The sequence below is a fragment of the Scatophagus argus genome, chromosome 13 (assembly GCF_020382885.2).
Source record: "Scatophagus argus isolate fScaArg1 chromosome 13, fScaArg1.pri, whole genome shotgun sequence".
Taxonomy (NCBI): Eukaryota; Metazoa; Chordata; class Actinopteri; family Scatophagidae; genus Scatophagus; species Scatophagus argus.
In genome coordinates, this window is record NC_058505.1 from 14,251,612 (window position 1) to 14,278,364 (window position 26,753).

The 26,753-nt window shown below is 42.0% G+C and overlaps 1 protein-coding gene across 3 annotated transcripts; it reads right to left on the reverse strand.

The window, feature by feature from the left end:
• Positions 1–511: 511 nt before the first annotated feature.
• On the reverse strand, positions 512–26,752 carry LOC124069107 (rap guanine nucleotide exchange factor 4-like). 3 transcript variants are annotated; one of them, XM_046407878.1, is made up of 33 exons: positions 26,544–26,570; positions 26,060–26,130; positions 23,197–23,199; positions 21,547–21,782; positions 17,042–17,184; positions 16,215–16,303; positions 14,861–15,007; positions 11,640–11,712; positions 11,073–11,128; positions 9,554–9,660; positions 9,339–9,460; positions 8,786–8,969; positions 8,408–8,492; positions 7,907–7,967; positions 7,144–7,220; positions 6,455–6,601; positions 6,073–6,167; positions 5,871–5,956; positions 5,559–5,637; positions 4,843–4,993; positions 4,658–4,746; positions 4,532–4,559; positions 4,347–4,422; positions 4,053–4,199; positions 3,769–3,866; positions 3,447–3,572; positions 3,161–3,339; positions 2,929–3,019; positions 2,783–2,833; positions 2,233–2,320; positions 2,064–2,128; positions 1,891–1,945; positions 512–1,784 (listed from the first exon to the last, which is right to left on the reverse strand). In XM_046407878.1, the coding sequence occupies exons 4-33, from the start codon at positions 21,612–21,614 to the stop codon at positions 1,657–1,659; spliced, it is 2,991 nt and encodes a 996-aa protein (XP_046263834.1). In that variant the 5' UTR covers positions 21,615–21,782; positions 23,197–23,199; positions 26,060–26,130; positions 26,544–26,570; the 3' UTR covers positions 512–1,656. The 3 variants fall into 3 exon arrangements, with proteins under 3 accessions (XP_046263834.1, XP_046263835.1, XP_046263836.1); XM_046407879.1 differs by lacking the exons at positions 17,042–17,184; positions 21,547–21,782; positions 23,197–23,199; positions 26,060–26,130; positions 26,544–26,570 and adding an exon at positions 15,699–15,903; XM_046407880.1 differs by lacking the exons at positions 14,861–15,007; positions 16,215–16,303; positions 17,042–17,184; positions 21,547–21,782; positions 23,197–23,199 and having other exon boundaries at positions 26,544–26,752.
• Between the last annotated feature and the right edge of the window lies 1 nt (position 26,753).

The following is a 26,753-nucleotide window of genomic DNA, read 5'->3' on the forward strand; positions in this document are numbered from 1 at the left end:
ACACATTCAGACACAGTAGGATGATGGGCGAGGAAAGGTCATGTGGTTGATTTCCAGCACTCAAAGTCAAAAAATGTTCCACCTCTGCGGAACCGTGACTATCTGCGTCAAATTGTTACCGTACATCAGAATACAACCGTTACCGTGTCAAAAAAAAACAGCCTCGTGATTTATTGTTGACATCAAGAGACGAGATGCAAAGAAAAAGTTCTTGTTGCAGAGAAGCAAATATCAGTTCAAGCTTCAAAAGTGCTGGATGCTCCTACATGTCCTGTAGATTGGCTCAGTAGCATCTTACATTCAAATGACGCAAAAGACATCTTACAGCTGTTTACACAGGCTGAATGGTACTCCTCAGAGTTAGTAAAGTGACTGAAATAAGAAGTTTGGACATGTTGATGTGCCTGTGCTCCCAGAGACTCAGGACGATCACCATCACCGTCCCGAGACTCTCCACCTCTTGCAGGGGGAAAAAAAAAAACTCCTTTTGAAGAATGTCATCAAAGCATGAGCAATGTTAAATTAGCTATTTTTATTTACAAGGCAGACCACACATACATTACGGTTACAGGCCGCTCTGGGGAAAAGCCAGCCTCACAGCAGTTCTCGACACACACCACATCACATCAAAAGCTCCTGAGATCAAAGGAAAATTAATGACACTTGTCAAAACACACTCAAAATCTACACCCACTTATATAAAAATAAAATTACATGAGCTGATCACGACTGGTAGAGATGAGAAGATTTCCCCTCAAAGGAGAAGTTGCCTTTAGACTCTTTGTGTCTAGATCAGTGCTGCCAAATCAAAGTAGGATGATCTGATTATACGGCTGAACTCAGAGCAGATCAGACCAAGCAACTTTATCAGCTGGAATAATTTATATTCTTCAGGAGTTGCAAAAATAAAACGCAATACTGTAGTGACTACTTTTTGCAATACTATTAAGGGCTTTAATCCAAATAATACTCTGTTTCGTAGTTTTGAAATGTCTGACTTGTTAAGGGACACTGATATTTATCTAAAGGACAGCACATCCTAAAGATTTTCAAAAACTTGGATATAATCATTATGAAGTAAATACATACTTTCAGTTTTCATATTTATCTGTTAATTTAACAGGGAAAATGAAGAGTCTAGCTTATTATTATAGGGTTTATGGGGCTTTCTGATTTTTCTGTCTAAGATCATCAGGACAATAAGGTTCGCTTTACAGGCAGGTACAGTAATATATTGTAAACTAGGGCTCGTTTGGGGTAACACAACATTACAGGGCACTCCGATAGAAATCCACTGTATAGAACACAAAGCCTATGAAGTTCAATCATGCAGGATACTGATTCCAGTTCTATACATTACACTTCTATCTAACAGGTCCCACACAGTAACAACAAGTACGGTTAAAACCCTCGGAGACACAGCGACAAGAGAGCAGCTGAACAGCATCTGTCCAGGAAGAAGAGGCTTTTAATGGCACAGTATAAGTCCTTGATCCAAAGTAGTCCATAATAGTGCTAAAGTCATTAACTCTTGTGATTTGCTACGACCAGCTGTGTTGAGTTATTTTATCCAGGTAATGTGTGTGTGTGTGTGTGTGTGCGTGTGTTTTAATGCTAACGTCACAGAGAAGGCGATAGTGGGGGAACGTGTGGAGCTCATGTCCGCCGAGGCTCCAGCCTGTAGGAGAGCTGCGTCAGTGCCCTCTGGTTGTCGATCACGCAGAGCTTCCTAACGTAACCCCTCACCTCTGCTTGATTTTTGTTGGGTTGGCATATGTCGGGATCTACGGCAGCAAGAGAAGAAACAAAAAATATGTGATCGGAATGACGCGTGCGAAGTCAGTGTGCAAATGTGATTAATGTGTGCTGATAAGGAAGAAGCAGACTTACTGAACTGCTGGCTTCTACAGTACCTCACTTGCCGAATTGTGTTAGCTATAATGCGCTGAGGAGATGAGGGTGAGAGGCACTTTAGATATTACATCAATTTTTAGTGAAAAACAGTATGGCACATAAAACATAAAATAAATTCATTTGTCCTTTCAGTGTGCACAGAAACTCACCATTTTCTCAAAATTGACCATATTGTCAATGAAGGTCTTGTTGCCCTCATGTGTAAATGTCATATCTGTAAAGACAGGAAGTAAATTTAACAGCAGCCATGTTCCTCCCACAGTTCATCGCCATATGACACAGTGACCGGGCTATTCTGGGCAGAACACTGAGTCGTACCTTTAAGCAGGAGAGGCATGAAGGGGATGATTGGTGGTTCCAGTTTGGTGACAGTGAGTCGGTAGGACCGGTGGTTTCTCGATGGGTCCTGTCACCAAACATAAAAACTGTCAATTTCTAAGACATCTGGAGCCCAGTTCAACTAAAAATTACTAAAAAAAAAAAAAAAAAAAAAAAAAAAGAATAAATAAATAAAATTATTATTGTACAAGCACTGTACAAAGGTACACATTTGAGGTACTTGGATTTTACTTGAGTTTTACCCACGTCATTCCAATCACATATTTTTATATGTTTTCATGTTTCTGTTTCCTGCTTTAACACTAATGCATGGGTAATAATAATCTAATCAAATATAACAGTCATTTTTAAAATACTTTTACTTAAGTAACCTCTACAGGTAACAGAGTGTTTTCATAGCATAGCATTAGTATTTTTACTCAAGTAAAAGCTCTGAATATATCCATCCACCACTGTTATACACATTTTTAATCTATCCATTGATAAACTTCTGCTGCCATCTCAACACAATACAATACATGTAACTCACCATCATACTCTCAAACTCAGCATAGAACTTCTTAAACTTGGTGGGAAGTTTCTGCCCAGAAAAGCAGGAGATAAAAGTGTAGTACTTAAACAACAGTGAAATACACCCAGAGAGTTCATTGAAAGTCTAGATTAAACAATGTTCACCTCCCACGTCTGGCTCAGTCTGCTGACAGCGGGGTTGCTCATGCCCATAATGATGGCAAAGAATGAATTCAAGTTCTTAAACTCCCGACAGCTATGGACAAATACAAGCAGGACATAAAGTTGAATGCAGCTAAAGCATTCAAACATGTGTATGATACGCTCGTCATCTAACTGCCTGTGTAAACCAGAATGCATATGAAGTGTGTGACAGTCACCGTCAGCTCCTACTCACTGTGCAGCTATCTTGATGAACTTCTTGAGGAGCTGGACTCTCTTGCTGAGCTGTCCACAAAGACAGACCTCGGTGACCACCCACAGCTGAACCTGGTTAAACCTGCGCAGAAACAGGTCCAGATTGGCTGTGGTTCTCCTGAAGTTCTGCCGACCAAATGTGTGGTAGAGCAGCTCGTGCTGGGGAGAGGAGGGAGGAGACGTTAGTGGGAGCAGGTTAGGGAGTTAGCTGCTACCTGTCATCTATCAAACATTATTCTTGCAGGGTTTTTCTGCACGAGTGATACCTCATGCACACAGCTGAAGAGCTCCCAGTCAAACATGGTCATTTGGTAAGCCAGGTCTTTAGAGCTCATCAGCTCAAAAGTTGACATGGAGCCTGCAGAGGGACCCTCCTGGTCTGTAAGAGGAGTCTGAGGCATGCAGACACAAATTCATACGCATGTGAAAAAGAAAAAAAAACAAGAGTACACGTTCAATAATAAAGCATGGTTATCTGTGTTCTCACATGAACCTGTCTCAACAAAAAATGCACGCTAGTTATTACTGTATATCCAGTTCATAAAAAGTTCACATTTCAGGTAAACAGAAGAAACACTCATCTCTTACCAGACTGTTGAGTTGATCTCGAGCACAGGCAAATAATCTCCCATTGATGCTCAGAGCAGAAAACACTGATACGTCATTAGGCTTCAGGATTTGTTTTTCTGTAACAAAAGTAAAGATAGCTCAGTTGTCGTAATGACACAGATGCATCCTAATGCTAACCTAAAGACAAGGTTGAGAGTATTCATGTGTCCGAGTCAAGAGGCCGCTGAAATGATTCATAATCTGTTTGTTGGTAATGTAGATGTCACACTCTCTTTCATATCTGAATCAGTCTGTATTCTTACCACCAGCAGAGCTGAGGTGGACCAACAGGAGCTCATCAGGGGTGCCAAGTTTGTCGGCCACAGCGCTGATCACTTCTCTTCCCGTCGCTGACACGGCAACCCGGATAGTCGTGTATGTGTGATCGCTGCAGTACACCTTCAATAGAACTGCACATACAGAAGTAATACTGACATGATGAACATTTTTTGGAGTGATGGTGGAACTGTGGGAAAGGTTGGGGATCAACAGTCATTCATTCTTTGGGTCACATCAGCAGCAAAGAAAAAACAAACTTAACCTTCATGCTAACTTACTGTCATCTTGATTCCTAATGGGCTGTTTCTTCTGCAGCCTCTCCTCTCCATTGCTGAACTGTCGTATGAGGGTTTTCTGTCGAATTATACAAGACAGCCTGTGGTCAGCAACCATGTTGCCAGCATACATACAACAAGTAAAAATGTACTATACACCCTTGTTAAAAACAGTAGTCTGGACATACCTTTTTTATGGATTTGGCTTCTTCCGAACTACAAAATGCACAGACACAAAAGAAAATCACAATAAATGCATCTGGTACACAAAACATCACAATGAAGGTTTAACATGCAGATGCTGGAAAACATACTGTAATTTAACAACTTTCTCCAAGTCAGGAGCCAGGTCTTTCAAAGCTCTTAACATCCGAGAGTCATTTGATAAACTGCCATACAACTCCTGCAGAGACAGAGGAAGAGCCACACTCAGGGCATGCATATAATCAGTGTAAATTATGTTAATTATGTTGATAATTGGAAGTTTGCTTTTGGTCACCTCGAGGAACGAGACTGAAGCAGGCTCTTCCTGTAGCAGATATGTGTGTGCGTTAGCCCAGCGCAGGGCCAGAATGAGGGCCCTCCTTTTACTGTTGAGAGCGTACTCAAACTTCTCCTGTTCAGAGCCGGGCGGAGAAGCCGCATGGTAGGTGCACAAAATGTTAAAGATAAATACAAAGGCGTAGATTTTACATATGTGACAAGCTTAAACACACAAACAAACAATGATATATAGCTTCACTCAAAATAGAATGGATATTTCAACCTGCTCAAGGCTATAGCTAACCCTCATTACTGCATCCTATGTAGGAAATGAGGGTATAATCACCAGTCCGGTAAAGCACAAGCAGCTGAACAATTGCACTACAACGACTAAGACCATAAGAAAAGACCTCCTTGGCTGGGATTACAACTTGTTACTATGGTGTGAAGGGAGCTGTGGATTCAATGAGCAGTTCATTAGTGCTTTACGGTCAACTGCTGCTTCAGCACTTCCATAAGCAGAAACAGGAAGTTACACAGTCCAAGAAGCTGTCAGTAGCGCTCTTAAAGTATGTAGCAAACAACAGAGGCATTCACTGATTTCTTATGGGGCTTGTCAACATAACATTTTGGCTACAGTTATAAATTTGTAAGTGTACTCAGCTGATAAGTGGGGATTACAGACAGTATGGAAAAAAAAGGAATCTTGTATATAGAAGTCAGAAAGGATATTGTGACATGAGCAAAGGGCACAGCTGGCTGTTGAGCATGAAGACACAGTGCATGAGGACAAAATCATCCACGGCTGGGTCTAACAGACAGGACGAAAAATGGACGGGAGAGGAAAGAGATCAAGAGGTTCAAAAAGTAGTGAAAACACCATTCATTGTTAATCCAATTATGCTGCGGATCTCTCTATCCATCCTACTTCTTTTATCACAATGCATTTATATGAACCATCTCTGTTACCCATATATTCAACTCATGCATTTAGGCCTAAAAGCCCCATTCATTTTGTATTATTTATATATTTCTATCAGCTACCTGGTTCACTGGGATGTATATCCATCCTCATGGTCTCCAGGAAGTGCTCAAGAATCTTCTCTGGTGTTCCTGATATTACAGTGTACCTGCAAGAAAAAAGAGAGGTGTGGAAATTTATATTTAAAAAAAACACATAGCACACACACAAAGAGGGATACATTCTACTGTACATTTGTACATATGCAAAACACCTTTCACATACTTGATGCTTCCCAGGGTGGAGGTGTGAGGACTCTTTTCTAACACCAGCACAGCTTGTTCATGCTCTTTCAAACGCACAGTGTTGGCTTCCACATCCTAAAACAAAAATAAAAAATACAGCAAGATGCATGGGCAAAATCAGTAACATCACTCCACGTCAAATGCAATAATGTTGCTTTTTAAATGTAATATAGCTCCTCTGTCAGAGGAGGGAGACAAACATCGTAGTCAGGCAGCATCACCTGCACTGTGATAATTCAGGCAGCCCAAATAAATGAACTCAGATGGTGTTCAGCGGGGAGCAGTTTGAATATGCAGTCTGGACCAAGGGTGTGTGATTATACTTGAAACCCATCAGAGGACAAATGTCTGGTTGACCTTACCCTGAGTATCCTGTTGAAGTCTTCCTTGTCCACACGAAGAAAGTGGCAGTTGTCTTCTCTCAGGACTATGGAGGCAGCACGAGGTGAATCTGTAACCAGGGCCAGCTTCCCAAAGTCATCACCCTCGTGAAGCGTACACACCACCCCCTAAGATGCACACATGCATGAATGCACATAAAAACAAACACGCTCCAAGACACAAGAAAAATCAAATACACAGTTTATTCGTCGTCTCGAACCCTGAAAAAAGGATCAAGAAGGAGCAGCGGCACTCAGGACTGGGTTCAACCATCTGTACTTGTCTTTGTGTGCAGAGTGCATGCATGTGTGTATGTACATGCATGATCAATGTGTATGCATGGACACAAGCATGGAGAGCACATCTGTCTGTACAGTGGTTGCAAATCTGAGTGGGGCGCGAGATGCACACAACCCCCCCTTCAGCTATTTAATCACAGTGATGAGTCATGGTGAGCTGAGCTGAGTTTGCCAAACTCCACTGCTGGTGTTTCCCAGCCCCACAGGGTAGATACTGTCAGTCTGCCCCATACAGACATGATCAGCTACACATTTTAATTCCTTTACTTACAGATGAAATATCATCAGTTGGAGCAGAAAAATATAACAATGCTCATGTTTCAAACGAAAGAAAGAAAAGCATGGACAAATGCACAAACACAAACACACACCTTGCCGTAGATAACCACATTGACAGAGCCCTTCTGAATGATGTACCATGATGTGCCCTCTTCTCCTTGGTTGAACACTGCAAGGTAAAGAGGATAAACATGTTAAAACCTCATACATGACTAACACACACATTCTATACACCAGAGGTCTTCAAACTGCAAGGGGAGCACAGAAGGAAAGACATGAAGTGTGAGCAGCAACTTCTCCTGCCAAAATTCATCCACCAAGGGAGTCATATTTCAGTGAAACCTGAACACACAGACATGCTACGGGTATTTTTAGATTGCACGAGAATGCGATTATTGTACATCGCAAATAAACTTCATATACTGGCTTAGAAATCGCAAAATGACAACGTTCCTTACAGCTCCTGAAGTCAAATGAGAATCGAAGTAATCCAGTGACACAGTAGTGGTCTCCAATTCCATGGGCACAATGCAAACAGAAGCTACAAATAGCTAATTTGGCCTATGTAATAGTGCCAAGTTGCCTAAATGCAAACAAATATAGACAAAAATAATGCTTAAATTGGAGCCTACAGCCAACTACTGTGACAGACTACATGGTAATATTACCCTCCCTGTTTACATCCTCCAATGGCCCAAAATAATGGAAATAATACTTCCAAACATAGAACATGATCATACCATACATCAAAGTAAGACTTTTCATTATAAATATATTTTTTTACAGTAAAAGGTTTAGATTGTCACAGTCACATGTGCACCAGTAAAAATGCATTTGGATAAAGTGAAGACTCACACACAGTCCCAGCTTTGGCATGCGACTCGAAGATCACAACACTCGACAGTTCCCTCTTCACCTACAGAGCACATAATGAAAGTTACATTGGATTTAGCTGCAGTGCAGAAACATGTGAGAGAATAGAATAGATAGAGAGCTTTATAAGACTTATAACACTGTTCTAAATGATAACTGAGGGAAATAGGATTTAAAAAACTGTTAATGAGACACTTGTTTCAAGGTCATTTTCGCAAACAACGTCCCAATTCTAGGAATACATGAAGCATGACTACAACAAAAACCCTACTGGATCCGTTACAGGCCTCCTCCACATGGTGAACAACACACAGCAGAATGGTGTAAAACTAAGCTCAGTTACACTGGTGAGAGAAATGCCGACAAACTTTTCCCTCTGATCTTCAGAAACAAAAAGACTGTAGCAAGTGGCTCTCAAGAACTAATGGCCTTCTTGAAAAACCGTCCTGTCCCTTTAAAAGAAAAGTGGACAGGATGACTCACAGTGTTTGAGAGGTGAGCTAAGGCCTTGATGTGAAGCAGCTCATCATAGATGATCTCTAGGTCATCCCCTGTCCTCTGACCAGGCCTGCAGACACACACAGGGGTTAGTCAGCATGAACCCATCCTCAAGACTTCACGTACGCACATCAAATCTTATTACACTGTACTAAAATTAGTAATGCCACGCCCTAATGCTTAAACAGTGCGGCTGTTTCAAAAGTAGTCCCTACAGATGATTTGTTGACAAAATAATTACTGTATATTACAAATGTTGGTTTAGGATTACATTTGGTTCAGAAAAATCTGGACTGAAATATTACAAAAAAATATTATGATTTTATGAATTTTTGAATGAACGAATTTTTGGCTGCTACTGACGATTTCCTGAGGATCATGCGCAGCAGTGCATCTGGGCCAATCTGGGCGAGGAAGAGGATGGTCTCTGGAAGCTCTTCCTCACTCTCTCTCTTCTCCTCCTCGCTGGGCAACGGCGTGTCCTCCTCCTCATCATCGAGAAAACGGTAGAACAGGTACTTGTCCTGGAAACCCAGCTCCTGGTCCACTGAGGAGCAGTCAAGCAGCGTGGTCAAAAAACACAAACGTACACATTTAAACAGACAAACTATGCGCACCTGGAGATTTTCAGCTTTCTCATCTCAGAGAATAATTTCAAACATCTTCTCTGAAGTGCATAAAATTCAATATGTATTTTGTGTCCCTGCTTCAAAATTTCTAACTAATTTCAACACCACCGCAAAAAGCACCACTCCACAAATAGAAACATTTTGTTGGGGTCAAAATCTTATTTCCACTCTAGAAATTTAACTGATTTTTGAATTTATTCTGAATAGCACTTGAGCTTAAGTTATGCACTTAACCATACACACAGTAAAACAAGGATAATGTGAATGTGGGGTTTTTTTGTACTTACCATGGTTGAGCACCCCTTCTTCCACTAGCGCCTGCCACATCCCGACAGCATGAGACCGTGTGAGAACACAGGCACTCTGCAGGACCAACCAATCCACCAGCTCTGTGCCTACACAGCATTGTCTACAATACACACACGCATTTTTTTCCAAGTCTGTATGAATGCAGAATTCTTCGTAAACACACAGCAGGACTTATGAACAAACATACTCTCACCTGTATGTTTTGAGGTGGTACTTCCTGTCTCGGATCATGTGTGGGGCTCTGGACAGGATGGCGTTGCGGAGAACCTTCCCCGCTCTTTGCAGCTTATCTGAAGGAATCTACAGGACAAACAGGAGCACCGGTGTAGTTTGGAAAACTGACTGTAAACTGTGATCCAAGAGTCAATACCTACGATACTTCTACTGCATCCGGGCTTTAATGTTTGTACATACAACAGCAAGAGAAATACCAGCACAAGAAAGAAACCAAAGCACCATATTATCACACTCACACTCCAATATCTACACCAAAAACTACAAACTGACTACAGTAACGACACACATCTTAGCATCCAGCTAAGCTATTATTAACACGTTAAATAGCTCATTCTGATGAGCATTTCAAATAAATTCTACTGGGGAAATATGAATAAATACAATACAGTAAATTGTAACAATAAAATTGATCATTATGACTACGAACCTTGATTATGATGCACAAATTGCAATTAAGATGAATGTGAATGCTAGTAACACTACAGCACTATACAGCACTCATAACAGCAAAACCGTACCAAAACACCCAGTGCATTCAAGCAAACACACCCTATACACATCACACCTGCACCTTAGAAACAGAGAGAAAGGGCAGATGTGTGTACACACACAGCTGCTGTGGAAAAAAACAACAAAGCAAAGTATGCTAATTGAGCAGATGGGATCTTTCTTCTGCGTGCATCCATTAGCTAGCATTAGCATAACTACAGAGGATCATAGCTGTGAGTCATCACTGGTCTCTTCACAGAATACACACAACACCTCCAAATTTCATTCTGACATCCTGGTTCATTCACAAACATGAAAGTATGCAGCAGTGCACACTTTTGTGACACTGTGGTCCAGTTTGCCATCTTCTCTCTACGCTCTGAGTAACATTTCCACTTGAAACCGTCTAAAAACGAGCAGGCATTCATTATGTATTTAGCTTTGTTGCTCAAACATCATCTCACATGTTTCCAATAATGTTCAAACCCAGACAAATCAGTAGTTTTCTTCAAGGTAACTGCATTTCATTTTGTTGGCAAACGGGACTAAATGTAACATGAACAAAGCTTTAAAACAACACCCTAACTGCAAACAGTTCTGACTGAGTCACATCAGACACTTCACTATGTCATCAAACTATTTTTTTTCCTTGATTGAGAGACCCCTAGCATCACCCTCAAATACTAGCTAGCGGTAACAAAAAAATTAGACTTCTAGTCCACTAGTCCACACAAATCCTCTGACACAAGCAGTGAGGAGCAGAGGACTCCAAGACAAACAGACGCTGCCTGGGCCACTCAGTGTATTGGTTGAGTTTAGTTCATTCATTCTTTTCATGCCACAAGGAAGGGCACAGCTCGCTGCAACACGCTGTTGGCAGAGTTCATTTAAGGGATCAAGCTATGCTGAACTTTTGTTTTTTACTTCTCATACAAATCCAAGACAGGCCTTTGGGTTGCAAGCAGTGAGCTGTAGAGAGGGTTTACCTTGTTGTGAGCTTTGTTTGCAGAGTCTGAGTTCATGTTGTCTTTGTCTGCAAGTCCTGCGGAGAAAAAATTTTTTGTCACGCTGGTCAAATTGAAGACTTTTACATGTGCAGACACTTTTCATCCTCCAAACACCAAAATACAACCTATTCAGCATTTAGCTTAAAAAACATGAAGGCATGCTCTACATTAATACTGGGTGGGGAACAAGGATAATATCTTAAAAAGGAAGCACCGTGACTGTCAAATTCTCCCTTTCTTTTTCAGGCTTTCATACTTAGTATGCTCTAAATAGACAAGAGTTGGGGCACCTGACCATTATAGCAACAGGGACTTTAATGACATTATAGGCCTGCAACAAACTGTTGCCACAAAGTTGGAAGCATAGCATTGTCCAAGCATTAAGATTTTTCTTCACTGGAAGTAAGGGGCTGAAACCAGCCCCTGAAAAACCCCCATAAAGAGGTGCGTCTGGATATCTTTGTCTCTATGATGTGCATTAGACAGACTTTGGTGCCTAATGTTTATTTACAGTGTGTGAATGTTTGTGTGTGTGAGTGTACCCACTGTCATTGTTGGATCCACTCTCCATAGCTCCATAAGGAGGGGCCAAAAGTCCAGCCAAGCTCTGACGATACTTCTGCAAAACACACACACACACACACACACACACACACACATACATACAAATGTGTCAATTAGTCACATATGTCAATCTTTAAAAAATGTACATCTCAGTACAGTTAGGATCACTTATAAGACATCATCAGCTATTAAACATCAAAACCCATCACCCGTCTCTTTAACACACACATACACAGTCTTACTTGAATTCACACACGCTGCAAGTGCCCCTCAAAACAAAGCCCTTTGTACAACCAAGATCATTTACATGCAGAACAACTAACATTATATAACACACACACACACACAGCAGCAGCATTCAAACCAGCATTAATGAGAATGTACAGATGCTGCTCTTACAGCTGTTACAAACAACAATCTGTGTTTGCATTTCCACAGCAGAGACACTGAAGCACACAGTGCAGAAAATTTTGAGCCTGAATGTGCCACTCCTCTTATGCAAGGGCACTGCCAAGCAACCTATGACCTCTGATGACTGTCAAACACACACACACACACACACACACAGAGAGAGAGAGAGAGAGAGAGAGAGAGAGAGAAAGCACAGCAAAACAATTTCAATTTGTAGCTCCAATATCTTTTTAAGAGAAGACAACAAAACCTGCGCACCACAGACAACATGGTGTTAGGCTGGAGGAGTCAGACTCACCTGAGATCACAGACTCAGCTGCCTAACACCGGCGGGACTGAAACCTCAGAGAGCTGCCCTCTGCTCCTTTACAACTCACACACAAGCCACCGGATAGCATCCTGCACAAAACAAGCTGCTCTCCTTTCTTTCGTCCTCCCCTCTCTCTCTCTCTGTCTCTCTCTCTGACACACACACACAAACACACACACTCACAGTCACCCCAGTGTCTCTCACCCCCACTCTCGCCTCAATCGAGCCAAGAACCAAACCACTTTCTCTCACAGGTTACCACAGTGATGTGAGTCTCCGTACGAACGAGCTACTCTAGTGGAGGAGGAGTGAGGAGAGGAAGAGAGAGAGAGAGGCAGAAAAAAAGAAGCAGGGGAGGGAAATAAAAGAGTAGTGAGGGTAATGATGGAGGGAAGGAGGGGAGTCAAGGAAGGAGACTGGCAAAAGACACAGCATGGCCAATAAAGGAGAGAGGAAGTGGGCAAGAGAAATGTGGAGCAGGTGAAAGGGACAGAGGGGTAAAAGAGGGTAGAAAAAGAAAGTAAGAAAGACTTAATTCAGGCCAAATAACCATCTGCTGTTTGGTAAATTGTATGTTTACACCTATCCATCAGAAACAACAAGCTGTTCCACATTTACACCCTGTTTATTCGTCTCACTTTCACTTAGTGCTAGAATTATGGAGCAGCGCTTTTTTTCTTTTATCCTTTCATCAAACACATGACTGCATTCATCCTGTAGCTTTCTAGTCTTTGCCACACATAGGTCCATGCACACAAATTAGTCCACACACACACACACACACACACACACACACACACACACACACACATACATAAAACACAAAGATCCTTTTACTATGAGCTGAATAAGATTCAAAAGAGGACAACCTCGGGCAACGTTATCTGTTTTATGTCTACTGTCTTAAAATAGACAGCAGAGAGGGAGACTGAGTGCACTTAGCTGACAAACAAACACACTACAGGCCCGATAACAAGATGGGACACACGCTTTAACCAATTATTGTCTTATCTCACTTTTAAATGTTGCTGCGTCATAAAATGGAGACGTCACATTTCAGTAAAGCTAATTTCATGTAGACATAATAATACTGAAGAGGTCCTATTTTTTTCATAAATGGCAACAATGAATAGATTCTTGTGTGTGTTTTACACTGATGCTGAGAGCAGAGAATTATTTAGATTTAGTATTGTACACCTATAAATGGACGTTTTTGTTGTTGTTTTTTTTATGGGCTCAAAATATGAACAAACAACTACATGTGTTCTTATGCGAGTCTCCTTCAGGCAGACAGCAAGAAACTCAAAATCTTTCTATAATTTCTATAATCCTGACCTCTGACCTCAATGTGAACAAAAAACACGTTAATTATCGAGTTTCCTATAATAATTTTAAATATGAAAGCTATTGAAAAGAAACTAAATGAATTTAGAACATCAATGAAAACTTTTGGACATGGAAATAGGAGACTAATGCCTGACAGAACAGCAGGGCAGACACTTGTAGTGCCGACTGTGAAACTGCCATAACTGCTGTGCCAGGACTTCCTCTCTGAGAGGGACCCAGTGAATGGAGAGGGTGACCTCAACAAGGAGGCCTGCAGGGAGGCCACTACTACAATGCCAACTGTCAAAGGAGCTGCCAGTCCAAAGCCATGTTTCTGAGTGCTGATTTTTCCAGGTTGTATGATACAGTATCTGTCTGCAATATCTGCTGATGGTGAGTTTTCATATCCTGAACACTACTCACTTATTCAATACTACAATATTATTGCTTATTATTATTATTGTCTTTTTCCCCTCTTAGGTACACAGTGATGCATTTTATTGATGGAAGTTGCAATATTAGCCAAAAATATCAATACTCTTATCTACTGTAATCCCCACAGTGTATGACCTTTTCTATCTTTAATGCAGCACTGTTTTTTGCCCTTTCATTTGATTACTATCTGCTGCAACTGCTGACATCACCACCTGGGAGTGGCGACCTGGACATATTCTCCTCTTACAATGTACTATATAGAAAAAATATTTTTGTCCAAGCCGGTTAAGCCGTCTAAATGACAGAAATCAGAAGGTGCTAAACTCAGTCCATTAGTAGCAGAAGCCCAAGAGAATAAGTCCGCACACAACTGTTTTATTCATGAGGCTGCAAAGATTGATATATACCTATCACCTTTAAATTCAACCACACTAAACACATAACACACTACTTACGAGTGCTGGTCTAAGCCACAGCAAGCTCTGAAAACAATGGCCATAAAAGGCTGCAGGTGGAACAGAGGGCGTTGTTATGGTAGACAGCCCTCTTGTGGTTAAAGGCACAATGGAAGGTTGTCTAAAAACTGCTGTCTCAACAGGTTCACATCTTTCCAAGACAGAAAGCTTTAGGTATGGAACCAAGGCAAAGTTCATGCTGAATCATGTGGTTGCTACATACAGTACAGCAGCTCATACAGTTGGTAAAACTCTTTGCGTCCCACCTCCCAGAGGCTCTTGAACTCCCTCTGCTCGATACGGAGCAGCTCACTGGTCTCTCTGCTGACAATGGTAGCATGCCGTGGTGTGTTGTCCAGGATGGACTCCCCGAACGCTGTTCCGATCCCCAGTGTACAGATGGTGACTGCATCCTGCACACAAGCACAACATACTTATTTAAACGACAGCCTGTACAAGAAAAAAAAAATGTGGGGTAGCCAGTAGGTTTGAAAGTAAGGCTTAAATAAGATCGAATGCATCATTGGAAGCTAAATCTAAACTAAAAACTCACTATATAGGCAAAAGTACTGGGACACACCTCTTTATTACTGAATTCAGGTGTGGAATGGGGCTGTTTTCAGGGCTTAGGCTCAGCCCCTTACTTCCAATGAAGGGAAATCTTAATGCTTAAGCTTATCAAGACACTTTGGACAAAGCTATGCTGATTTATTTTCTGTTGACTGACTGAATACTGCAGACCACAGACACAGACACCACACAGCAGTCACAAAAACATACATCCAAAGGTTTGTTTTATACAAATGGACAGACAAGAAGAGCAGACAGACTAAACTATGGTAATTAATGCAAACTGATTCAAATATGAAAGCCTAGCAAACAGAGTCTCCTGTAATGAAAACATCCCTAGGTGCTGGATATAATTGGACGGGCTGAAGGGAAGAGAACACACATACACATACCCAAACACGCACATATACCAGCACTATTCACTGATTTGGACAAATATTCTGCACACTATGGAAACCTTTTCAGCTGTCCAAACTGACATTTCAAATATAGCTACAGAAACTAGGCCACCAATGGCACTTCAGGGCTACATACATGAAAAGGACATTTTACAGTGGAGGGGCTTCTTATCTCCGACTTTGACCGGGAATAAATCTTTCTCTCTCTTCTCCCGCACGTCATTCTTCTCCTCTATATGCACAGTATAACCCTGTTTCCACTCTCAGGCGTAAAGGGCATAACAAGTAGCAGAAAGCATCGCTCTCAGTGGACTTGGTCTCTGTGCTGCGGCAGCTTTGCTCTGGAATGTTTAAGCAGGGAGACACAAGCTAATGAAGCAGAACAATGTCAGCATTGAAGAGAGTCGTGCAGGACCCGCTCTCTAACATGAGGAGCACTTGTAGAGCAAGCATGGATCTCCACTGAGAAGGTTGTGATAAAAATAGCACAAGAGGAAGTAGGAAAATGTCAACCATGAAATAAACAAATCTTGCACTTTCACAAAAACAGAGAGCAAATTACAGAATGAACCATACGTGCAACAGACACACAACAAGCAGAAGTGAAACTAAAGATGTTATTATGTATGAAGCGGCTTGAACCTGATCTCACCTGGTGGTTGGCAGTTTCTGACACTTTGACATCCAGAGAGCCTGACAGGACAGCATACCAGCTGGTGCCTATGTCTCCCTGTCGAAACACTGCAGACGGTAAAACATGTTAAACAGTGTAGGGCAATGGTGAAGTAAAATCCGCTATGGAGACATACAACATACATACAACAACAAAATGATGTAACAATCACTGTTGTTCAGAGGAGACATTTGTCCAGCTGACTTTTACACTGGTTTGCTCCAGTAGATGAAAGAGTTAAAATATTTGCAGTTGTTTGTGAGAAAATATATAAACTTACTTCAAACGGTAAAAAGTGCATGAAGTTTTCTTTCTATCCTTAACTGAAAAGAAACGATGTGCATACTGCAAATTTAAATAAGCAAACCACAACAGCTGCAATGGTTTAGAGTCAAAACATTTGATTTATTTACTATTATCTACTACTATTTGCACTGATATTTGCACAATTTTCTGATATTTTAAAGCAATTATTTAAGGTTGTTCACTGTAGCCATACAAAACCTTATCAAGAAAGCGATAAAATGTGCTAACATTCACAACCTGATTCATAAATGGATAATTGGTATGCAAAGACGTGTACATATGAATTTAAATGATCGCAGTACACTCATACTTCACAGACCAAAGGGATCCCTGTAGCACGACTCTCATATAACAACATACACTGTGTATACTGTATAATGCTACTATACTGCTTTACTATAGAGAGCCATTCTGTGCTTGACAGCCTCGGAAGCTTCTATTGTCACAGACAAAACCTACAACCATTACATTTGTGTGTGTGTGTGTGTACATGTACATACGCGTGATGCCTTTCTCCAGGCATTCATAGAAGGCACAAGCGCAGATCTGCAATAACAGCGGAGGTGGGAACCTGTGGAAGGCTTTGACCTCTCTGAGTCTGGTCAATATAATGTCCACATCCTCTCCCGAGCGCTCCGAGGGCCTGCACACAAAAGAACCAGTCGTTAGATTTAACATTAGCTGTTAAGGAACCGTATCAGTGTTTTCACCCGTTAACTGCAAAACTATTTTAAATAAACTGTAGGATGTAACTTTCTCACTGCAATGGATTATTTATCTCAAGTGAGTTCATCTCTGCATGGTAAAGAAATCTGAAAACCCAACAGTGCGCTTTGAAAAGTGGTTGGCAGTAATGTTAAATATAGCAATCGATGGTATCGTCCTTTAAGGAGGCTCTATTGTTTTAGCCATAGCTATGCATTTGCGTGTGTGTGTGTGTGTGTGTGTGTCTACGCTGCTCCATTGTTTCGCCTGGTGTCTTAGTGATAACAGTTGAGAGCTGCAGGCGTTACTTCTCTCGGTTCAGACCCCCCACAGGGTGTTGATGTAAGATCTCATTTGTACTGCAGCCATTTCTAATACGCTTAAATCTGAGCGTGCACAGTAACAAGCATTGTTGGACATCCACACGTGTGCGCAGACAGGGGAACACACACAAGTTTGATCTGAGAGCTTAAACATTCTGTTCTGCGATGTGGCGCTAAAAAACTACAAAGCCAAAACATCTCAGAGTAACACAAGCTGCAGCCCCATTCATTCACTTATTTTCCTTTGCTAGTGACTCATCCTTGCACGTGTGTGTGTGTGTGTGTGTTCATACAGAATTGCTAATGCACCTCCTTCACAGACGAGAGACCGTCTATCCCCTCTCCTCTTTAAGCTCTTTCCCTCGCTTGCAGCTTTCTCTCCTCTTTGTCTGCCACCACTAAACATTTCTCTTATCTCCATCCATTTTTCCTCCTCTCTCAAGACTCGCCTGTTTCTCTCAGGAACGCGCCAGGCAAGATGGAAAAGAACAAATGGCCCCCTTCTATACCCATTTTGCACTCCCCATTACTGGTGCATTCATGTTTCCCTCCACCCATTAAGTCCCACCACTAACACACCGACACTCACTCCCATTATCCTCCTCCCATTATTATCCCTTCACTTCTTCTTTGCGAGCTCACAGGCAGCGATGACTCCCTGTTTTACCCACAAGCACATGTACTTACAGGGATCAACACACGTGTGTTTGTGTCCCCGAGCTGCAGTGGATTGTCCTCCGTACCGAGGACAGCGCTCCCAGATGAATGCAGACTTAGCCTTCAGGTCTGAACTGCACAACACATCTTTCCAGTCCCACAACATCTGCCAAGACCTCAGGGCCATTACAAACAGGTCTTTTCTTTCTCTCCCAGTCTTTTCAGCGTGTTTTTTTTTTTTTTTTTAAATCTCTGACTCATCCTCCCGCTGCCAGCGTATTGGCCCAAAGCCCTCAGCTTTGACAAAGCGTCATATTCCACTGTAGGCTGGGTTAATGGTTAAGACGGGTGGACTCCCACACACCACAACAAGGACAGACAGGAGGGTTAACTCTGACGGGTCGAATGGGTGACACCAGCATCACCCTTCACCTATCTGTCTACAGTGAAACTGTTAAGATACGTCAGTCATAATCCCCCGGTTAAATCCTCGGCTTTCTCTTTTCCGTTTGTCCTGTGCTTGCTCGCTCCCTGCCTGTCCAGAGGAATCTGCCTCCTCCCCAGTCGTTGTGAGATGGATGTGACCTGAGAGCTGTTCACCTGATCTTACTCCCCCTCCAAGGCCCTTTTCTCTCTTCCTTTGCTTCTCCCTTCCTCAGCCAACCCCACTCCCCCACCCCACACACAAACACACGCACATACACAAACTATTCATGTCAGCAAAGATCTCAGCTTTCAACTACAAATCATAGCCACACACGCACACACACACACACACACGCACGCACACACACACACACACGCACACAAAATCAACCAGCATGACACACTGAAGAGAAAATTGAGACACACCAGAAGGTCGTGCAGATTGTTTTAGGAGACATCCATCTGGAAATAAGTCACTGTTTCCAGACAAAATAAATAATAGGTTGATTTGTGGCAGCCAACCAAAATGTCAGACAGCCTGTACACAAACAGATTTCCCAAGCTGGCAGATTAACGAGTTACTGTAGTAGAGAGATTCTTGAACTGTTATGTACACAGCTCTTCTAACACACATCTGCATCACTGCTAACAACCTAAATCCTGTCAAAAACACTGAATATTAATCGGCATAAACATCTGAAAAATGACTCATCCAGCCTGAGCATATATGAAGATTAAATGGTCACAGTGCTCCGTACTTCTTGTTTTTCAAGAGCAGAAGGACACTAAACCTCAAATGGCATCTGGACTGGTGCCGTGTGTGTGTGTGTGTTTGTGTGTGTGTGTGATCTGATCTTCTCTACCATTCTTCACACTCATTAGCAATAAATGTCTCTGGACACACGGTGGTTATGTTCACCTCCTGCTTTCTTTTACATTCCCTCTCCTCCACACCTCTCACTCTTCAGTTGCTCATGTCAACAGTGTCTGTAGATGAAACACACACACACACACACACAGGCTGCTGGATATTGATTGAATAAGGAGGTGCATGGCTGAGGAGCGCTGAGTGCTCTACAATAAGATCCTGTCCAGTCTAATATTACGACCCGTTCTGCCCTTAGTGACACTCACCTACAGCTGCACATCGGCTGCTTTTAGTTTAAGCCATGCAGGATTGAGGCCATTTGGTGATTGTCAACACCACACTGGATGGCTTTAAGCATTTATTAGCACAAGGATCACATGATTATATACTATATTTTACCCAGTTCTCCAAAGTTAACAACAAATTACACTAAACTAATGCTAAAAACACCTAATTGATTGGTCAATCATCAGAAAATTAACTGACAAACATTTTTGATGAATTACTTTCTTGTTGCACTTTGCAATTATTCTTTAAACCTGATAGTGATGATTTTTTTCACATTCACCCACATTCAGTAGGTTTGCACATTCCTGCACAAAACTGTACAGCTCTTTCAGTTAAATAACATTCACATTGTATATAACGCTTTATAGGTTTTTACATGTCATTGTCATTCTTATATTTTCTAATTATGCTTCTGGCAGTAGTTGTTTTTATCTTCATTTTATATTTTCTTCAAACTACATTTGTTGTTACACAACAATATATATAAAACCTCATTATAACAGATTTTTTTTTTTTGGTAAAAATATACAAACTATAGTAACACCAGCTTCAAAATGTGACTATTTTGCATCTTTAATGATAGCAAATTGTTTTCTTTGGGCTTTTGACTGTTGGTCAGACAAAACAAGTCAAGTGTTGACAACATGCCGGGCCCTGAAAAAATATGACGGGCATTTGAACAACATTTCAGAGACCAAACAATCAATCAGCTGAGAAAACAATCAGTACATCAACTCAGCTGCTAGTTGCAGCCCTGCCCTTAACTGCTTCTGTCGGAGACACATGTAACAGCACACTGTATTTACATCATGCCTCCAGACTTACTACAGGTGAGCATGAGAAGACAAGATGGTAGCTTCGGGTTGCCAATGGTAACGTGAGGATGTGTCATAGTGAGGTGTGTACAGGATGTGTGGGTGTATGAGATGCGGGGTGCCAGGCTCATGTATCATTGTTTGTTTTAGGTGTGAGGTGTATCATCCTCGGTAATTAGTGTATGTGCTGCCATTTCATCTTGTTTATTTATTCAAGCACACTCCCCTGGATGCTATGCCTTTTTTTGGCACAGTATTCCTGCAGCATGAGACCTTTACTGGGCACATACTGCATGGACTGAAACACTGACGCTTCTGGATTGCGAAATAAGTAATAAGACTTGTTAATAAACATACCTTAAAATGGTTGTTCAGTTATTCTAACCTGTTCGGTCAGAGCAGACAAATAGCCTGACATGCGGCACTGTGGCAAAAAACACGAGGGGGGAGAAAAAAAAAAACAGAACAGCGACCTGCTTCTTATCCTCACTTAGTAAGAAAAATAAAATCATTAAAATGCACGGCAACGTAGTATTTTTAATGTGTGGCTATTTTGATTTAAGCCGACAGACATAAACCATGTGCGTCTCATGCAGCCACCTATCAGAGCTCATGCCGTGCAGACAACCCAGTGAACCTCGAAGCCACCAACGCCTTTATGACCGAGACTACGCAAAAACAGGACCTTTCTGGAGAGGGGGAACCAGTGTATATCATTATGCACTACCGTTTGTGGCTGTTTGTGTCTTCTGATAATGACAGCAGCCTATAATCTGCTCAAACCGATGCGTCTCAGTGCTATTATTGCACACTCACACGCCGCACACGCAGCGATCGCCGGTTGCTTTTAATCACGTTGAAGCGGGTGAATGAAAAAGGGTCGAGATGACACAAGGGGTCTTTCAGAGTGTGCATTCACCCACCTTTTGTCCAGGCAGCAGATCCACTCCGCCGACGGAGACGAGTTGGGGGACGTCTGCACCGCGACCATCTTTCCCCGGCCGTGTGACGGTGAACGGTGGGATGCAACCGGAGGAGGCTTCCCGGTTGTCGGTGGTCGTTAATGATTGTGAGCTCCGGCTGCGCCCCCTCCCCGCCCAACTGCTTCGAGCTGCCTCACACAACTACAGGCTGCTGATGCTGATGCTGCTGATGCTGCCTTCATCATGGCATGCAGATGACTTGTGTCAGGCAGCCTTAATGGGATTTTTTTTTTCCGTAGGGCAGCTGGAGGTCTCACAAACAACATGACATACACTGCAGTGCAATGCTTGGAGACATAATTAAAGATATTAACATGTCACTTGTTAGCCTGCTATTAGCCTTCTATACATATAATGCTTCCAAGTGCTATTTAGGCGTATTGTGTACAGCCACTACAGGTGCTTTCAAAGGATTTATGCCAGTGTTGTGCACCTGGGTGGTGTGCAGGGCAGATCAGCTGTGGTGCAGCTCCAGCGTGACCTCAGGGCCAAACAACCAACCAAGCAGTTAACGAGGATGCTTCAGAGTACATTGGCATGTAAACAATCATGATATTCATGTTCCAACAAGTGTCTCACATGAGTGATTTGCTAGCAGTATCTTTCCAAGCCAGTTGCAAATGGCAAGACCGTCTTGTTTCACAAATGTCACTGGCAAGTTGCAGATACATTTAATAAACTCATGCTACAAAACTCACTGCAAACCCCCCCCCCAATCCATCCTTCCTGAAGGATGGAAAAGTCATGTAATTCTGAGGATTCTTAAGCTAAGTTACAAACCTTGGCAAAATAAAGCAGAGCAGTGCACACCTCAGTGAAAACACAGCATCTCACCCAGAGCAATGCAGCTCAAGCAAATCCATGAAGAATACAAACACATTTCTCAGTATTTAAGAGAATATAAAAGATGTATAAAAGAAAAAAGTATAATATAAAGTATTATCTTCAAATTGACAGGCTGCTTATCCACACAATGCTTTGAAGCAACTGTTTATATGCTTGATACACCGAGCAGAGCAGGATGTAATGGAGACAGTAAAGTTTTCCTTGCCTTTGCACACCTTTCTGCATAGATAGTGTGTATGTTTGTATATATATTTATAGACACAGAGAGAGAGAGCAGAGAGATACATAGATAAATGATCCAATGCTGTATCACGATATGTTCTTTATATTCTTCAAAGTATTATAATAATCAACTGAATTTATAAATTGGGGTGAGAAAGGCAGAAACAAAACAGAGCATAGTCAGTGTTAAGGAAACATGGCAGAACCAAGCTGTATGTGAACATTGCTTCTGTATACAGAGGCTTTGATGCGCCTAAATAAAGATCAGTGCAAGATGCAACTCCTGTGGCCTTGAAGGATGCCTCATGTGAAGTGGTGTATAAACAAAACACAAAGCAGCGTTAGTTTCACTTGTTTTGTTTCAACCCAAGTGATGAGAGAGAGGCAGCAGCAAAAGAAGAGATGCAGCCTGTCACCCGGATGACCACAGCCAACCGCAACGAAGGGAGGACGGGAGGGAGGGAGGGAGGGAGTGAGGGAGGGCAGATGGTGAGGAGTAGGGAGGTTCTGAGCATTCAGAACTGCCTAAAACCAAAACTTATGTCTCATGCATACGCTATGAGAAGACAGGAAGAGGAGGGGGAACAGAAGATGCAAGAAGAATTTAGGGATTTATTCTGTGTGTGTGTGTCTGCTCTGGAAAAGCATGGGAAGGCAGAGAGAAAGACGAGGGCAAAGAGAATGATAAATGAGACACGAGGGAGGCAGGAGAATTACTGTCATATCTCAGGCTCCTCCAACGTACAGTAGATCCTCTTTTTTCCCTTCATCCTGCATACTGATCAGGTGAAAGCCCTGCGTTTTACTGCATCAGGTGAATTAAAACGTGTGAAAGTGTACACCTGTTGCAACTGCGTGTGTGGATGTTGACGCTTGCCTTAGTGCATCTATTTGAAACAGCTCTTCAGCATGCATGACTGAAATACTGGAGGGTGATTGCTAAAATAAAACTGTGTGTGTGTGTGTGCCAGTTCAGCCGTCTCAGAATTTCTGATGCTCTGTTTTTAAGACAAATTGAAACGACTAAAACCGTGGTAAAGTTTAGCTTTCAGTATTCACTATGTCTGGCAAAAAATAATTGTATTTAGAAATAGAATACAGAAATTAATAACTAATAATATTGCCTTTTTGACATCAAAGTTGTCTTTCTGACCTAGTATTGGAATAAATGTCACCAAACCGTTTCAGTTTCATCTGTTAAGGGTTTGACTTTCAGTTGCACAATCACCACATATTTTCTACAATAACTGCAGCCTACTGCACTAAACATAAAAAAACAACAACATAATTGTATGTAAATCTGACACTTCTTCTTCTCCAAAACACATCTCAGTAAGATGACGGTAGGTTTTTGTCATCTTTGACACTGGTGAGCATTGAATCTATAACTGCCAGTGTTTGTGCCAAGCTGTACGTATCCAACTACAAAGAATTATATCAATGTTGCTGCTGTTGTTAAAATAATGTATGTGCAATACACACATCTAAACACAAAGTGGCAGTATCATTGTTTATGGATTCACAGATGCACCAACACTTGAGCCATAAAAAGTGCAGTTTAGGGGACACGTCAGACTGATTCACAGCACCTCATAAACTGTGCAGAGCTGCAAAACTGCTACATCGTGCTGACCTGTGTGTTTGTCCGAGTCACGGGTTCAGTATAAAGCATGTGTATGTGTGTGTGATTTATGTGTGGCTCTGCATTTAAATGCTCAGAGGATCCAGTGCAATTCCCTTGTGAAGCTGGGAAACTCTAAACATGGCTGACTGAGCAGATAACCATATGGGGCATGACTGTCTGCCAAATGCTGCCTACATGACACACACACACACACACAGAGAGAGAGAGAGCTGATATATTCAGCTGTCAGAGAGTATCCCAGTCTAAAGAAAGTAGCTGTCCCCTATTCTCTAAGTTGACTCTTTAAGTTAATAGTGCTAATGCAGTAGCACTTCATCAAAGACTGAAAGTTGTAATTAGTATCCACAGCCACAGAGATGCTGAATGTTGAAATCAGATACTGATATTGTGCTAAGTTAATGTTTTTTTTTACATAAATACATAACATTTTTAAAAGGATTCCTTCAATGAAAGAATCTCATGAAAGAATTAAAACCAACATATATACCAAGCAGGACATATTACAACTGAAAAAATGAAGCTCACTCTGGTGGACAAACTCTGTACATTAATCGAAAACTTATGTTTGGGGCATTTCTGTACTGAAGTGTCTTGTCACTTATCAGCTGTACAGCATTTATGATAAGGTGATATCAGCCAACTCAGTGACCTTCTCATAAATTCAAGAGGGACAGCGATGAATATGTTCTGGCATGTCATAAATCTGTGTCTACTAGCTTTGCATATTGCACTGATGTGTGAGCACACACAGCCATCATCCCATATCTTGCTCGGTGTTGTGAATACTGACTGTGTGTGTGAGAGAGAGAGAGAGAGGGAGAGTAAAGGAGAGAGTGTGTGTAGACATGAATGTCATAATAGCCAATTAAAAAAGAAAATCCTTATGTGAGCCTGGGGAGGGAAGAACACCAATGTAGAAGAAGTCAAGGTGACCTGCTGCTGGTGAGAGAAATGAGTGTTGAGGATTATGTCAGCATACACAGATCCCCATATCCACCATCAATTATAAATACTGCTTAGGAGTTAAAAAGAAGGAATTAGCTTTTATCACCCAGCAGCCATCATACCTATAATTCACTGTTTTACACACATATACCACACAGCGCATTTAACTGCCAACCAGAGTCTGTCACATTTCACTTTTACCAGTCACTTAAATTTCTGCCTCCATTCTTTGTCTCCGTCTACTCTGCCTCACTCACTTTCTTGCAGCCTATACCCCCTCTAAATTTACTTTGCCACCCACCCCGACATCACTCCCTCATTTTCCATCTCAATCCACTTTCCCTCCCTCACCTCCCTCCTTTTGGTTAGCCTCATTCAGAATGAGGCTTTTTGTGATTGGTTAGTATTTATATCAACTAGGTCCCACTGCCACCTGGGACAATGGTCTCCAGTCAGATCCAGGTCACAGCAGGCAGAACCATTCTTGTGCTCTGCATGGATCAGATCAGTCCAGTCCAGTCCAGTCCAGTCCATCTGCCACACAAGCCAGCTTCACAGACAGACACAGATACTGCACCGATTCACACACACAGGTAGGTAGGTAGGTAGGAATACACACACACACATCAGCAGGTGCTGCATCACTGCTCTTGTTTGTCTCTCTCTCTCTCTCTCTCTCTCACACACACACACACACACACACACACATACATACACACAGGTAGATAGTGAGGGATCTGGTTGACTGCACTAACCTGCATCATGCACACAGGTGAATATTCACACAAAGCTTACCTCTGAGCCCAGGAGAACCTTTGTCACAAGGATATCGGTTTTCACAGCAGATGACAACACTGGCAGGGATGCTGAAAGACAGGTTAAGGTAAGTAGGTGGAGCTGCAACCTGCATGTTTGACAGTAGTGTAAGACACAGCCACAGAAGATTATATGTACAGTGATTTATTGCAAAATGGTATTTACTGAGTAAAATGGAGAGACACAGCTAAAAGCAGTATTTGTTGTTACATTAGCCTTCACACTTGGCTATATAACTGCAAATGGCTATTTAACCCAGTGGCAATATTTTAACAGGGTGAAGTGAGCAGTGACCAAAACGCTTGCAGGTACATAATTTAAAGTGCACAGGTGTAACAAATGGCCCTCCAATTGTACAGTAGCCTGTAGGCTAACTTGTCCCAACGTTGGTACCCACTCACCATCAGTGTTTCACAGTTACTAGAGTAGTTTACACAGGATTACCTGGAGATAATCCACTTACAGTATTTAGAGACATGAGTCGCCATCTGTCTGCATTTATCACAGCGAGGGAGCCGTCAGCACCGGCTGACTGCAAACAAACAGCACTTCTACGGTAAGACAAACGTCGAGAATTATACAAGAAAATGCTACATGGCTAAGTGTTAAATTCAGCTGGCCGTTGATCAGCACTCAGGGTGACCCAACGTTTGTCACGGCCTTTAAACTGCGC

What these genes read in the sequence shown, in the direction of transcription:
- LOC124069107 (XM_046407878.1), bottom strand. Translation starts at nt 21,614, where the DNA reads ATGGTCGCGGTGCAGACGTCCCCCAACTCGTCTCCGTCGGCGGAGTGG. An exon ending in CAGAAACTGCCAACCACCAG is followed by an intron (nt 15,008 to 16,214) that starts GTGAGATCAGGT and finishes GCTTGTGTGCAG; the next exon opens with GATGCAGTCACCATCTGTAC. An exon ending in GAGTGGATCCAACAATGACA is followed by an intron (nt 11,129 to 11,639) that starts GTGGGTACACTC and finishes TTTTCTCCGCAG; the next exon opens with GACTTGCAGACAAAGACAAC.